We start from the raw sequence: 14,732 nt of genomic DNA, 5'->3' as shown, positions 1-14,732 counted from the left end.
AGTGAGAGAGAGAGAGAGAGAGAGAGAGAGAGAGAGAGAGAATATAACAATTCAATAAAGACTGGGTATTCTCCGTGGCCACAGATTGCTGATTGATTGTTGGGGTGTGTACATATGCAGAATACAGAAAACTGGAGCACAGGAAAACTAAATGGAATGGCTGGAATCCTGAACAGCGTACTCTACACAGCAACATTTTCCTTTAGTCCCCCCCCCCCCAATCAATGAAAGCTGGTATTATTCTTATATTTGTTAGCCGCCCTTTATTACCTAAAAAATACAAGAAATAAAAACACCCCCACCTCCAAATGCAAAACATGTTCTCAATAAGCAACATTTTGAAGTCCTGTGAAATTGCAACCGACACTTTGAACAGAAATACAAACAAGAGCAACGGGAACATTAGCAAAGGGAAATGCAGGACATTGCCATTAAAAGCTAGTTCACACATGCCAGCTGGCTGCTTCTAGTGTGCACACATGTGCACACACATGCATACTGGCTCATCATAAAATCTCTCCCCACTCAATCCAAATACAGAGTCCTGTGGTACATCAGCACGAACAAGGCAATACACTGATACAAGCAGTAGTCTGCAATGATGCTGGCAATTGCAATGGGTGGAAAGATATTGATGGTGCCTCTGTATTCAGTCCTGCTTGCTTAAATTTCTCCACACAAGATCCTGGACTCAATAAGAGAGAGAGGAGGGTTCATGTAAAAGTGTGTGGAGGGGAGAGAAATGCCTGATCCGCACAAGTGAACCTGTCGTTACGCATTTTTAGATTTCAGAAGGGACTGTGAAAACTGTATGGGACTGATTAAAATGAAGTAAGGCATGATCCATCTTTGGTGATGAAAGAGAGGGAGAGAGAAGACTACCATCCTGCCCTTTCCAGCTTCAGTTCTGTGAACTTGTGGAAATTGTTCTAGCAGAAGAGATCGTAGATTTGATAGTACAGTGGTACCTTGGGTTACATACGCTTCAGGTTACAGACTCCGCTAACCCAGAAATAGTGCTTCAGGTTAAGAACTTTGCTTCAGGATGAGAACAGAAATCGTGCTCTGGTGACGCGGCGGCAGCAGGAGGCCCCATTAGCTAAAGTGGTACCGCAGGTTGAGAACAGTTTCAAGGTTAAGTATAGACCTCCGGAACGAATTAAGTACTTAACTCGAGGTACCACTGTAGCTTCAGTGGTCTGTCCCAAAATTGTACAAACACATAAAATGAGAAGAGAATATGACTTCCTCTCCTGGGGTGGGGAGAGAAAAGGACCACGTTTGCCATCAGAGGGTGGCTGCTTCCACCTGCCATGGCCCACCCTTAGGTATCTCTCTAAGGGAGGAAGTGCCAGGAAAACAGCTGGAGTGTTTCTGGCCTTTTGACTTCAGATATAAAAGTTACCGGAGGTGAGGAGGGGGGCAAGAGGATGCTACTTCTGGACTGTTGAATAGCCGTGGCCCTCCATAATCTTGGGCATATGTTTTTCAAGGCACTTTATTCCTCTCCCTGGAGATGCCAAGGTCTGGGGTTCTTCTGCATGTGTGGCATGATTACGCCCATTTTCAAAGACGTCACAGCAACACCTACTTACACGAATCACATAACTTCTCGTCTGACCCATCTGAACAATCTGCAGTTTCATCACATTCCAGGAAGCTGTCAATACAGCAGCCATCGTCACATTTGAAAGAGTAGGGCAGGCAGTTTTCATTGCACACTATAGGGGAAATATAAACCAGACCTTTTGGTTCTCAGCAAAGACAGTGCCCCCTTCCGGATGGGGACATTTGCTTCAGATCAGTCACCCAGACCAGGACTAATGATTGTGCCAGTGAGAGCAGTAAAGACAAGAGCTTCACCATGCCAAGAAAGCTACCTCTTTGCAACGCGGCAAGCACAGAGGCAAGAGACCAGTCACCAGTATTTGCCATTGAGGCTCAAGTCAGCAAGAAAGTGAGAAAGGGTGGAGTCATGTAGATATACAGGCAGAACCCGCAAAGCCAAACCTTGGCTTAGGGAGAGGGCACAAAAGTGTTGCAATGTGCTGTGCTGTGCCGGGCCACGGTTTGGCTTAATGTATTGTCAAAATTTGGGCTCGTGGTTAAGTTCTCTCCTCGCTAACCATGAACTGTAACCAAGGCGTGTTACTGCTCGCAGCTCATGGTTAGTGAGGAGAGAACTTGACTCAGGGACAGACTGTGGTTTTTCAAATTTCAGCGACGTCCTGCGCAAGGTGAAATTTCAGCACCCCCAGCTTGTCTCTCGCCTTCCGTACTGCTCAATTTATGACGTCGTAGTTGTGACGCTCTGTGGCGCCTCCTAGTCCCAGCACCCAGTGCGGCAGAACCAGTCCGCTGCCCTAAATCCACCTCTGCTTAACTGCGAGCCCACCTGCAGGCAGAATGTTAAGCCAATCCTTGGCTCAGCTGAGTACAGCACGGCAACAGAAAGCACCAGGGAAGAGCAGAGTGGCTGCAGGTTCCACTCTAGGAATCTGCACATGTGGGCCATCTCTTAAGCCCAGACTTGGCTTAGTGTTCTGGACAAACCAGGCCACTGAAATGCTTACCTGGCTCATTTCGCTTTTCAACAGCACCTAGAGAGAAAGAAAGAGAGATTGCTGTTTTTCAGAAAATTACGTGAAAGTCATTGGATCTCATCTAAAAATTCAGACAAAACAATAATACTTTATCTGTTAAAACATTTCCCCTCCTTTTAAATGCTGGCATGCACACAATTCATTTCCAGCTACACTACTGTGTTGGAGGGGCCACAGGAGAAAAAGAGGTTTTTTTGATGTGGTTTCCCAACAACACCCTTCTAGAATTAGTGGAACAGCTGTCAGTCCTTCCCGATTCCAAAACCTAGCTAGCTTTTAGCAAAGTACAAAAAGTCACAGGTTCAGAGACTCAGTGAACTCACTGTATTTAAAGCCATTAAGATTCAGCTCTGCCAATGCCAGGGGGCAGAAGTATGGGAAAGAACATGACTTGTGTGTTGCAAAACTCAGCATTCCGAGGTTACGTCCTGAAAGGATTGCAGGCAGTTTGACCACAAAATTGAAGGTGAATTTCCCCAAGGAAGTGATTTACAGAGAGCTGGCTTCAGGTACCAGGCCTGTTGGCAGACCAACTCTCTGTTATTGGCCTCTACAGCCATAGCAGGCACTGTAACTCTCCAGCAGTTTGCCACAATTTATGATCAGTTCAGCATTAAAGATGTTGGAACAAGTCCCAGGCTAATTATTTCTTCCAAATTTATGGAGATTAAAAAGCAGCCCCTCAAAAAGCCTGAGCACATCACATCGCGACTTGGTAGACAGGTTCTTCCTCCACCCTTTTCAAAAATTAATTCTCAGCGGCATCTATCAAATGCTAAATGTTTTCTCACTTGAATCTCTGTAATCCAGAAAGGAGAGATTTTCCTCAAAGGCAGACCAACCTTGGACATTCTTGCAGGCAAGTTTACATTCTTCTTCTCGTATGTAATTGTTCTTGTTGGGTTTGCAACCCCCAAAGGTGAATTCCTGACACTGCTGAGTTTCTGGATTGTAGTACCAGCGAGGAAAGCTAGCCCGGCAACGTCCCACCTTATAAGGAGCCAAGCAGTGCTCTAGAAGAAACACACACAGTAAGAATCAGAGAAGACACTGGTTATAGGTTTAGGTTTAGCTTATTCCCCTGATCTTACAATATTACTAAATGGAAGGTCCCAGCATGTGACACTGTTCCCCAGTGTGTCCCTAAGACTAGTATCAGCCGGGGTTCCAGTTCTAGACTCTATCTTTGAAAGGTACAGCTAGCAATGACCCACCTACAGTCTGCTCAGCATTTAGCACAGTGACAGTGATGTTGGTAGAGCCCTTCTGTCCAGAAGTATCCGTCACAGTCAGCTGGAAGATGTAAGTCCCTTCTTGCAGGTTGGTGAGCACCACATGATCTGTCTCTTTCTGAAGATGCAAAATGTAGAGAAGGGAGGTCCTTTCAGAAGGCATGATAACATAACATATAGCAAGAGCTTCAGCATTCTCTCATCTTGGTTCAAGAAATGTAATGGTGGTAGGTGTTTTTCAGAGTTCACCTAAAGCAGGCATCCCCAAACTTGGCCCTCCAGCTGTTTTGGGACTACAACTCCCACCATCCCTAGCTAACAGGACCAGTGGTCAGGGATGATGGGAGTTGTAGTCCCAAAACAGCTGGAGGGCCAAGTTTGGGGATGCCTGACCTAAATTCAGGATGGAGAACTTGTCCACAACCACCACACCAGTGCTGCTGGACTACAACTCCCATCATCACTGGTCAATGGCCATGTTCTGGAAATGATGGGAGCTGGAGTCCAGCATCATCTCGAGATGCCATGGGTTCCACAGCCATGACCTAAAGCATCAAGGCAAATTTGGAGGTTCCCTACTTTGGCAAACTGCCGCAGGAATTTTGAGGGACGTTTTTCAATGTCCATACACGGATACACTGAGAGCCAAGGACAACTGGGACTGCCCCACAGGACATTTCAAACAATGGATCCCAGCACTGGAAATGTTTTAGTAGACCAGTCTTGCAGAAAGACCACAACAAAATGTTACAGAACACACAGTATTATTAGGATAACTGAGATAGTTGTAATAAAGCCTTTGAAAAAGTCACAAGGACCTCCAATCAAAGCTGTCCCTTCCTGATGACATCAACTAGAAGGACCAAAGACTAAAACTTTCTTCTACAAAGAGTAGAAGGAAGTCATGTTGGCTGTAAGAAAAAATCTGAAAGCCATATTAGGGCAATACCTTTATTACTCCAACCAAAATGCCACACAGTGATACAGTGAGTGGCCAAAGGGGAAGGAGACAGAACTTTGTAAAAGCTATTTGTACTTGCAGAAATGGGGCATCTGCTATTATGTGTTTTTCCCTCCTAGGAAGAAAGGCCACACTTGCCAGACGTAGACACAGATGGCTTTGAACATCAGCCAACTCTCCTGCCTTCCGATCCCTCAACTTTCTTTTTTTTAAAAACAATGTAACCTGATGAAGAGTTCAAGGCAACCTTGGGAAAGCTTTTCAAAATTGTGTTTAGAAGCCATACATTGGTTTTGAAAAAACACACACCAAGCCTTAAACACTGCAAGATATGAACACAAACTCAGATACCATGATGGCACTGTAACCTGGCACCTCACATTTGTCCAACATAAAATGAGTGCTTTATATTCACTCTTGCGTCACGAAGTAGACAGTAACAATTTATGGGGCATGTAGATGGCATGGCATTATACAACAATTTAGAGCAGGAAGCAAAGGCACTGGACATAATAAGGTTGCCAGACTAGTCCCACAAGCTAGAATTTACATTTGACCTCAGGTGACCCACAAGGGAAGCTAGCAACCTCTAGTCTGGGATCAAGTTTCTCCCTTTCCCATCTCCCATCATCTTCCCTGAAGCAGAAAACTCAAATTTCCTTGTCCTGTTTGAAATCTGCATCTTCTTGTTTTGTTTGAATCCATTTTTGTAGCCAAGACTCCCATTTTCCTGGTAGCTTGTGGCCTAGCAAAACCATGAAATCTCATTATCCCTGCCTAGTTTAACCCCCCACACACACACACACACAAACACCATTTTTAGATTGGAAGTGTGAAAAACCTGTACCTTGGTATACTGAAAGAATGCACCATTAATCTCTGAAGACTAGTACCATAAGCAATGATTGAAGAAAGTTGGCTAGGTGGAACAACTGACTAAATTTAATCTTGAAGTCAGTAGAAGAATGAAAATATTAATCACAAATAATATTTTATTTTATTTATTTTACCACAAATGCTGGTAATCACAAATAAATAAAAGAGGATGCTGCTAACGAACAGAATAATTAGTCAAAGGTTAATAACGAAAGACAGAGCAGAATAGCTATACGTAATTAAATATTTTAATGAGAAGGCTGGGAGGGCTAGTCAAAGGAGCGAAAGGATTCCCAATTGGTTTAGAGTGATGAATGTGGGTTATAGGAAATTTATTGCAGTCATATGATTGGTCAATAGTAATCATGTGTGTAATACAGAAGTGTATAAAAGCTCTATGCCAGGCATGGCCAAACTTGGCCCTCCAGCTGTTTTGGGACTACAACTCCCATCATCCCTAGCTAATAGGACCAGTGGTCAGGGATGATGGGCATTGTAGTCCCAAAACAGCTGGAGGGCCAAGTTTGGCCATGCCTACTCTATGCAATTATACCACGTTACAGTCCTTCACTGATTTTTCATGAAGGCTGCCCCTGCATATGCTTGTACCACATAAAGGCCTAGTTTCACTTGAAGCCTGTTTTTTGAATGGCATTTTTCTTGGGACATCCCCCACCCCACCCCAGCCACAGACCCCTCCCTTTCCTTCAAAGCAGTAGTGATTTGTCCCTGTGTCCTCCCACTTTGTCTCCCTCTCGCATGCAACTGAGGTGGCAACTGCCGGGTCTGATGTGGCTATTGTATACCTCCCCGCCAGTGGAAGGTACTTACACAGTGCCCATGACGAGCAAGTGATGCTGTCAGGCCCCCGTTTCCCCAATGAAGGATAGAGCGGCAATTCTTAGATCGAAGCCCACCTCAAATACTACCACCTGCCATGTCTGAAAGGCAGATTGAACACCACTGCATTCTGTGACTGAGGAACATGAGGATATTCACCCAGTCACAATCCCCAAGACTCTCCCTTGCCCTGGGAAAAGGTCGTTCGCTGCCCATCTCCTTGGGCCAGAAAAGGCAGATGATCTGACCCAGCACTCGTAGTGGCAAAGGACCTGCCTCTTGTTTTTGAACTCATTAAAGATTGCTGAAAGGCAGAATGTCAAACCGCTGGAGCCCTGCCTCCCTTGCAGTCATTACTGGAATCTGCCTAAACTGGATTTACTTACTCAGTAGCAAGCAAGGGATTGTATGTAGCACACATCTAGAGTACGCGAACCCAGGACAGGCTCAAGCTTTGAACTGAGGCATGCCTTACATAATCAAACTTACACTAAGTACAGCTTACAGATCTGGCTTTCAGGCAGTCTCCTAATCCAGACACTGACCAGGCTCAGACCTGCTTTAATCTTACGTATAATGTAAGAAAACCATATGCCCTTAAACGATATTCTGGGATTAGTAGTACTGAATGCTAATCTCATTGTCTTTTATCTTTGTGCAAAGTTCAACAATGCCATATCATTAAATATAAAAAAGGCATTAACCCATCTATTAATGATTTCAAGGATATAAAAAGGTCATTTAGTAGGAGAGGAAAGCAAAGGTGTTAGAGGGAGAAGGGAGTAAATGAATATCAGATGCAAAGCTGATGGCTATTCTCACAGAGCTTGTTTCTTTGCATAACATCTCCAGTAATTTGCTTAAAGAAAGGAGGCGTATGCTGAGTAACAACTTAATTGAACCATACTGCTGACGTCATGACAAAATGATTCATTGGCTCAATTCAGATGATCATATGCTGACTTAATAAGCCAAGACATATACCACCTTTTTGCCACAGCATGCAGCCCCTTTGCTCCTCTCTTAATAGGAGCCACAATTAAATCAGGGAATCCCTGAATCAACCATAGTTTCCCATTTCATCCGTACCAAGAAACTATGGTTAGAAGTTTCAGAATCAAGGTATGATATTCAACCATAGGCCATAGTTTAAGATTCAGGCTTGTTCTAAAGCTTTTAACCAATCTTAAACTATGGCCTATGGTTGAATATCATACCTTGATTCTGAAACTACTAACCATAGTTTCTTGGTTCGAATGAAATGAAAAACAATGTTTACAAAGTGATTCCCTTTGTTTAATCATGGCTGACACAGAGGAAGGAGAGAAGGGGTTTCATGTGCAGGCAGTTCATTCTCTCAGCTTATTAAGAAGATATCATCACCTGAATGCTGATAAGTGTAGATTGGCAAGCTATTGTGGAAGCAAACTTAAGCCAAATATTTGGCCTTCCTTACCTCCATCACCAGAGAGTCATCGCCAGAGAGAAGAGTCCATTCATAATTCACAATACCATGGTCATCAAAACTTTCTGAACCCCTCAGCGTCACTGGCTCGTTAGGCTGCACTTTCATCTCCATCCATGCACGGGCCACAGGCGGCCGATCATCTGACAAGGGGGAGAAGCAACAACATTTTTATGTATTAATTCAAAATATATCCTGACAATCTACATACAGCACCATGCGCAGCTAACCAATAATAATATAAACTGAATAAAATCATTTTTAAAAAATCAACAAAGGACGACAGAATGCCTGGATCCAACTCTGAAGAATGAAGGGAACACACACATGACTAAAATGACATGACAGCTAAAAAAGTACCCCACAACGTGCAGGAGATTTTTAAAAAATGGATGCTACATTAGTGGTTTATTTAGTTTTTAAAAATATTAGACTTTTTTCAAAGTGGTGGAAGACAAGTAGCTTTAAGGACAGTAAGGGATGAGGTCAAGTAGCACTTTTGTAGCGTATTGTTGGCTCAGTGACTGTTGCCGCCATCCTGTCTACTTCCTTGCCTGTGCCCATTCTTATATGCAAATAGAAGAATAAACAGGGGAGGCTCATCCAGCAGTGGAGCACTGCCCCACTAACCTCAGTCTGCCTTTATCCAGCCCCTGCCTGTCTTCTTACTTTATAAAGCTCATTGATGGTCTTTTTTGTCCTCCTTCCTCTCATTGTTGCCACTGTACAACTCAGCACAGTGGAGGATGAGGGCAAAACCATAATCCATCGGTTCTACCTCTCATTGGTTCTCGCTCCACCTGTCACAGGTGTCCATCCAACCTCTACTTAACCTCCAGGCAAAGAGTGGTATTACTACTTGATCCTACTAACTCAACAAACAGGCCCTTGAGACAGTTGCTGAAGAAGCCGGACTAATCTTTTACCTCTGAAAGTTCACTCCGGCTTTCCTATCCAATTTATCTTTAGCAATAAGGGCTGTTCATCTGAAGGGAAAGGGCCAAACCTAGTAAGCTGCAGGCAAAGACATTTGACGCCAAATGGAAATATACTGGGAAGTTTCCAGTGACCTTAAACTAGAATGAAGTGCAGCCAGTTATGCCAGAGTTTTCAATCAGCTACCTAAACGTCATTACAGAAAGTGGCCGGAACAGCAAGACTTTTTAACAACAGGCAAAGACCAGCAAGTGCTCAGGTCACACCCAAAGGATTACAATAGGTTATACCCATGCAAGCACACATCATTTCCCCAAGGTCGTTTCCCCACATGGATTGCCATGTGCTTAGAAAACTGGCAGTGGCTCTCCAAGATCTCAGGCAGTTAAAGGTTTTTCATAGCTTCTGCTACCTGACCCTTTTAACTGGAGATGCAAGGAACTGAATGGATAGAGACTACTTCCTTCTAAAACACAGGCATTGTTTCCATGGAATCCTCTGCTAAGCCAATGGAAGAAAACTCTCCAATTTATAGCAGGGGATTCTGATGCACCCACTCCCATCCTGTTTCAACAACAATATGCATGATGCTGCACTGTGGTTGTGCATTCAGACATATATATGACAGATCAGACACATGTCTCAGATGTTTTCAAATTAGAGCAAACATGACTTAATAAATGAATAGCCCCCTGAGTATGTTTATTATGCCACCTCTTCTCCCCAGAAACTCATTAGATGAGTTTCTCCATGGCGACCGGCTCTTCTCATGTCACAAAGGGAGACAATCTAACATAAAGGTGCTTTACACAGAGGTTCAAACAAAAAAAGAATCTGGAAGATCAATTATAAAACTCCCCAGCATTTTTCTGCATGTATTTCCCTTACCCCATGAAAAGCAATGGGGTGGGGCGTTGATCACAAAAATAGCCTGCAGGGAAATGATAACTACCTCCTTCCACAGTGATATATATATTTATATATTACACAGCATTTAAACACGAAACAATCCCTTACAAAATAGAAATAGCACGTAACAAAAAATAAAAAATTACATTCTGAAAGTACTTCTATATAATGTATCTAATTTATGTTTATTTATAAAAGTATCACTATACCACTTGATGTACGCCCCCACTGGACCACAAAGCCCTTTCATGTATATCAGAAACAGTTACAGTGGGCCTATTTAGGCATTAATTGGTTATTTACATGATTTTGTTTGTTTGTTACTATGTTATATCTATTTTGTGTGTTTTTATACTGCCTCAGTTCAAATTACTTACTGTATTTTTTGCCCTATAGGACGCACTTTTTCCCCTCCAAAAATGCAGGCTTTAGGAAGCTATCCGCAAGCCATGGGAGAGCTGTGCGACTTCGCGCAGCTCTCCCACAGCTTGCAGATAGCAGCCTGTTCTGGGGGCTGGGGTCGGGGGAAGCTCAGGCTTCCCCCGCCCCAGCCCCGCACCTGGGGGGGGGGGAGAATGAATAATTTTTTCTTTATTTCCCCCCCAAAAAAACTAGGCGCACCCTATGGGCCGGTGCGCCCTATGGGGCGAAAAATACGGTATTTGTGAAAACCAACCTGCATGATGCAAGAAGTAAGGCAATTGTTAGCTCCCTATAGATCACAGAGGACCCAGGCCCTTTTTATACTCTAGACTGTATGGTTAGGATCACATCAAAGTCCCCATAGGTTTTTACTAGGATATCACCATGACAAGTGCACTTACTTGGCATCTGATTACATAAACCGTATGTCTCACAGTGAAGTACTCCTTCCAGAAACATCCCAGGAAGGTTTATAATTGCTCCAGGGAGTACTTCACTGCAAAACATATGTGAGCATACTTCCTAATCTCCAGTGCTATTTTTCTAGAAAAAAAGGTGCCAGAACTCACCATGAACACTTCCCTCGTTCTCTTAGGGCGGCTATGGCACCTACCTGAGACATGTCAGAACCTTGTTCCAGTGATTTACACGGGGGGGGGGGGGAGGGAAGCCCTGCTAAACTCCACACTAAAACAGGACTAGAAAATATATCTATCCAAGCTCTAGATAGGGTGTGTGCTGAAGCAATTGCCTGATGTGGGACGTGATGGTGAGATCTTGTCTCTTTCAGAGCACCACTGCTACATGCCCAGGCTAGAAGCCATCATTCACTTGTATCACTGACGTTATGCCTCTCTAGTTCATGCACATTGCACATAGTTGCTCTGGGTGAGCTTTTGGGAACTGTCGCTGGGTCAGTTTCATTTACTGTAGTACTTCAACCTTCCTCCAAGGTGTTTAAAATAAAATTTTATTCTCGCACTGTTAACATCACCTGGGCCCTCCAGCTGAAGTCCCCAACTGCACCTTGCCCTGACCCCAGGAAGAAGGTGTTGTGCCAACTCTACCTAGGCCAGGAGGCTGCTCAGGACAAGCAATTAAAACAGGAAATCTGTTTTTGTTTTCAAATATCTTGAAGGTTCTTTCCTTTTATTGAAATATGGAAAAAAATAAAGATCAATATCGGATATATTTTTATCAAGACTAAAACACTAATCTAAATAAAAACCCAGAACAGAAACAGTAGAAAAAATGAATGGGGTAAAAGAAAAAGAGGGAAATGGAGAGAAATAGAAAAGAGAACTTCTGATTCTTTATCTGTCAGCTATTTAGAGAGAATTGTTCACCACATGTACTCCAAGACAACACTCAACAAATCCACCTTTTATAAACTAACATTATCTTCAATCCTCAAACCGAGATATCATAAGTACATTTCTTTTTCATGCAAAAAACCCATAGAAAGTTTCCAATCTTTAGTCAATGTTGACAATGGTTTTTCTCTGATTAAACATGTCAATTTCACTATCTCAGCCAAGTCCAGTAATTCTAACAACCATTCCTCCACTGTAGACAATGATGAATTTTTCCTTCTTTGTGCATGTAAAAGTCTTGCTGTGATCATATATTGAAATAAAGTTCCACAGACTTTTGCTAATCATATACCCGTAAATCTCAGCAGGCTTGGGAGAACCTCTAGGTTTGCAGAAGTACCAAAAAAAGAGAGAGTCAACCCAGACCATGGCATAACCCCCAAAACAGCTATTGCTGAGCATGCATAGTGGCCATGAAATGCTTGCTGTCTGAGTGTTGGAAAGGGGGGGAAAATGGGAAACTGGGAGGAGACGAGGGAATGGGGGAAAAAGGAATTTTGACCAGCAAGGAGGACTCCTGTAGGCCTCATCTGTAGCTCAGTTTCAAAACTCTGCAAGCCCTGCTGCACATTGTATTGTGTTGCAGCCATCTCTGGAATCTGCCTCAACAGGACTTGCCTACTTTATTCCAGACAAAAGATTTCACTCAAGGTACACATGAAGAAAAACAAACAAAACTCATACCAATAAAATTCCTTTTTGAAAAGAGAAGACAGATTCTAAAGGTGAGTCTGGTCTTTAAGGGATTAAAGCATTCAAGCCTGAGCCATTCACCTTTATAGAGAAAGACAACAAGCACACACAAACACACACACACAAACACACACACACACACACACACAAAAACAAAACAAAACACTTGGACCTTTGCTCGACCTGGAACTTCCCCCCCCCAACACGGAAATTAAATGAACTGAAGGACATAATTGTACTACTGTGCAAGCTTAGATCAATATTTTGGTAGTTGTATAAGTCCAGGGAGGAGTATGTAGAGTCAGTCAGTGGAAATAATAAATGTTATTAGGACCAGTTAATGTCCAAAACACAAAGCAGTTGTTGCTTTTGTAGCAAGAATCAGTTTCATGAAAGAGCCCTGGTTTGAACTCAGAACTATAATTCCCAAGTTTGTGTTGGGGAAAGGATCCAAAACAGTTAGACTGGGTAAAATCTGTAGCCAAGACGCCACCGGCAAACCCCTTTACAGACGAGAACATTTGAACCAGCTTGGTTTTTGCTCTGAGATGCAGCAATATTCTGAAGTCTCTGCCTTTTGCAGTTCTGCTATCCAAGATCCTTTTAGCTGGAGATTCAAATTGGGCCTTCTGCATCAACATGTACTCTGCCCCTGGAGATGCAGCCTCTTTCAACACCAGAGTTTCAACGAAGTCCTTTCTCTCTTTATCATGACCTACACTATACAAAAACTAATCTCGCCTCGATACATAATCCTGGTCTAACTTCCTTTATCTGCGAACTTTGATTCAAGTAAGCATTTGCCTATCATAAACACAGATCAAAGTTCAGCATCGTCCAGTTGTTCGTACTTTCTTTAGCACTGTATACATGACAAATACCTTCCGACTCTAAGCACTGCAACTCTTTTTAGTCTGTACCACTTTGGATTTTCAGGGGTTTCGCTTCCCTTGTTTTAAGGCAAACAGTATCACATTCTCTTCACCAAATCCAAAGAAATCCAGCGGCCACATGACACTGAATTTTTTTTTGCTGCTGTGAAAGTGATGTTGGCCAGTATGAGTTCTGTGCCATCGCAATGAGTGGCTTTAAGCTTTCCTGCAAAAACACTGGCAAAGGTATCAGAACACTTCATATTAATCTAAAGCAGCAGCCAACTATGTCACGGTGAGTGTTGGGGCTGGGCGATATCAGCTTTGCAGCATCGCAGTATATCACCAGCCAAACGTCGTGGTCTGGCGATATACCGCGATATTGAACAAACAAGCTGCACTGGCTGCGAGGCACCCGGTGAAATTGCCGCAGCTCTCACCGCAGGAGCTGAGACATTTTCACCCCAGCGCCTAGCGGGCTGGGACAAGGCAGCTTGTTTGTACGGCTCAGCTGGGGAACGGGAGGGCTCCCCATCACCAGTTGAGCCATCCCCATAGCTCCCCCAGCTTGCGGATGAGCAGGGAGAGCAGCGGGGATCCCTTGCCTGGAGCCAGTGCCAGGCTGGGGGACTCTGAGGGGAGCAGCAACCGCACACTCCTCAGCTGAGCAGTTAAAAGATGCAGTGGGGGGAACAAGCTGTATGGGCGCTTCGCCGGTGTAGCTTTCTTCTCCCTCTGCACAGTATGAGGGTAGAGCAAGGGTCAGCAACCTAAGGCCCATGGGCCACAAGCGGCCCATGGTGGTTATTTAACCAGCCCATGGACCCCCGCCACCCGCTCAGGGAACCCTGCTTTCTGCTTGGTCAGCTCCTGTGCACCGCGCTAATCTGGTGCAGAGCAGAGCGGGGACCGCCTTCCATGACGCTGGCCGGCTTCCCATTGGCTGCAGGAAGCTTCCGCAGCCAATGGGAAGCTGTGCACGCCTCCTCCGCCCCAGAAGGAGCATTTGTACATGCATGCGCGCGCACACACACACTCCGCCCACCGCGGCATCTGTGAGACCGTGAACTGGCCCAAGCCACAAAAACTTTGCAGGCCCCAACACTCGCTAGAGGAAGTCGCTAGCAGAGGGACTTAGGAGCGGTGGTGGTTTCACCAGCGATATACTGCTGAGTGAAGCTGACATCACAGTCTGCTCCTCATATTGGTCCTGGGCTATATACTGATATATCGCCCAGGCCTAGTGTGTGTTGCTAAATCAAAATTAAATCCAGACCAATCCAGGACTCACACTTTTGTCCAGTAACATTCACACTTGCTACTAATGGATGCAAGCAATCAAAAGGAAAGAGGAGTTTCTGTGTCCCACCATTTATTTTTCTGGTAAATGTGAAGGGGCTAAAGTACTTTACAACAACACTGCAAGGTATGTTAGGCTGGATGGCAAAGTCTGTTGGGAAAACAAACGGCAAATCGCTGGGCTCCACTGCAAAAACACCTTGGAAGGAAATCCCCATCTCTCTCAATAAAAGCCACTTCCCTGCATGCA

General features: G+C 44.2%; 2 protein-coding genes across 3 annotated transcripts in view; one reads left to right on the top strand and one right to left on the bottom strand.

Moving 5' to 3' along the window:
* The window catches only part of RMDN3 (regulator of microtubule dynamics 3), a 276,642-nt gene that overhangs the window by 119,703 nt on the left and 142,207 nt on the right, over nucleotides 1-14,732 (top strand). The gene's annotated exons all lie outside the window — the stretch shown is intronic.
* Nucleotides 1-14,732, bottom strand: part of SPINT1 (serine peptidase inhibitor, Kunitz type 1) — a 33,273-nt gene that overhangs the window by 7,454 nt on the left and 11,087 nt on the right. The window contains exons 2-6 of one of the 2 annotated variants that reach the window (XM_082240305.1): nucleotides 7,969-8,120; nucleotides 3,818-3,953; nucleotides 3,446-3,616; nucleotides 2,574-2,600; nucleotides 1,596-1,721 (exon numbers count right to left, since the gene is read on the bottom strand). In XM_082240305.1, coding sequence (XP_082096431.1) covers nucleotides 1,596-1,721; nucleotides 2,574-2,600; nucleotides 3,446-3,616; nucleotides 3,818-3,953; nucleotides 7,969-8,120 — 612 coding nt within the window. The remainder of the gene's footprint in view (nucleotides 1-1,595; nucleotides 1,722-2,573; nucleotides 2,601-3,445; nucleotides 3,617-3,817; nucleotides 3,954-7,968; nucleotides 8,121-14,732) is intronic. The other variant, XM_082240306.1, reaches the window with a different exon arrangement.

This window comes from Podarcis vaucheri, assembly GCF_965113315.1.
Source record: "Podarcis vaucheri genome assembly, chromosome: 1".
Lineage (NCBI taxonomy): Eukaryota > Metazoa > Chordata > Lepidosauria > Squamata > Lacertidae > Podarcis > Podarcis vaucheri.
This window is presented reverse-complemented; position numbering and strand designations above follow the sequence as displayed.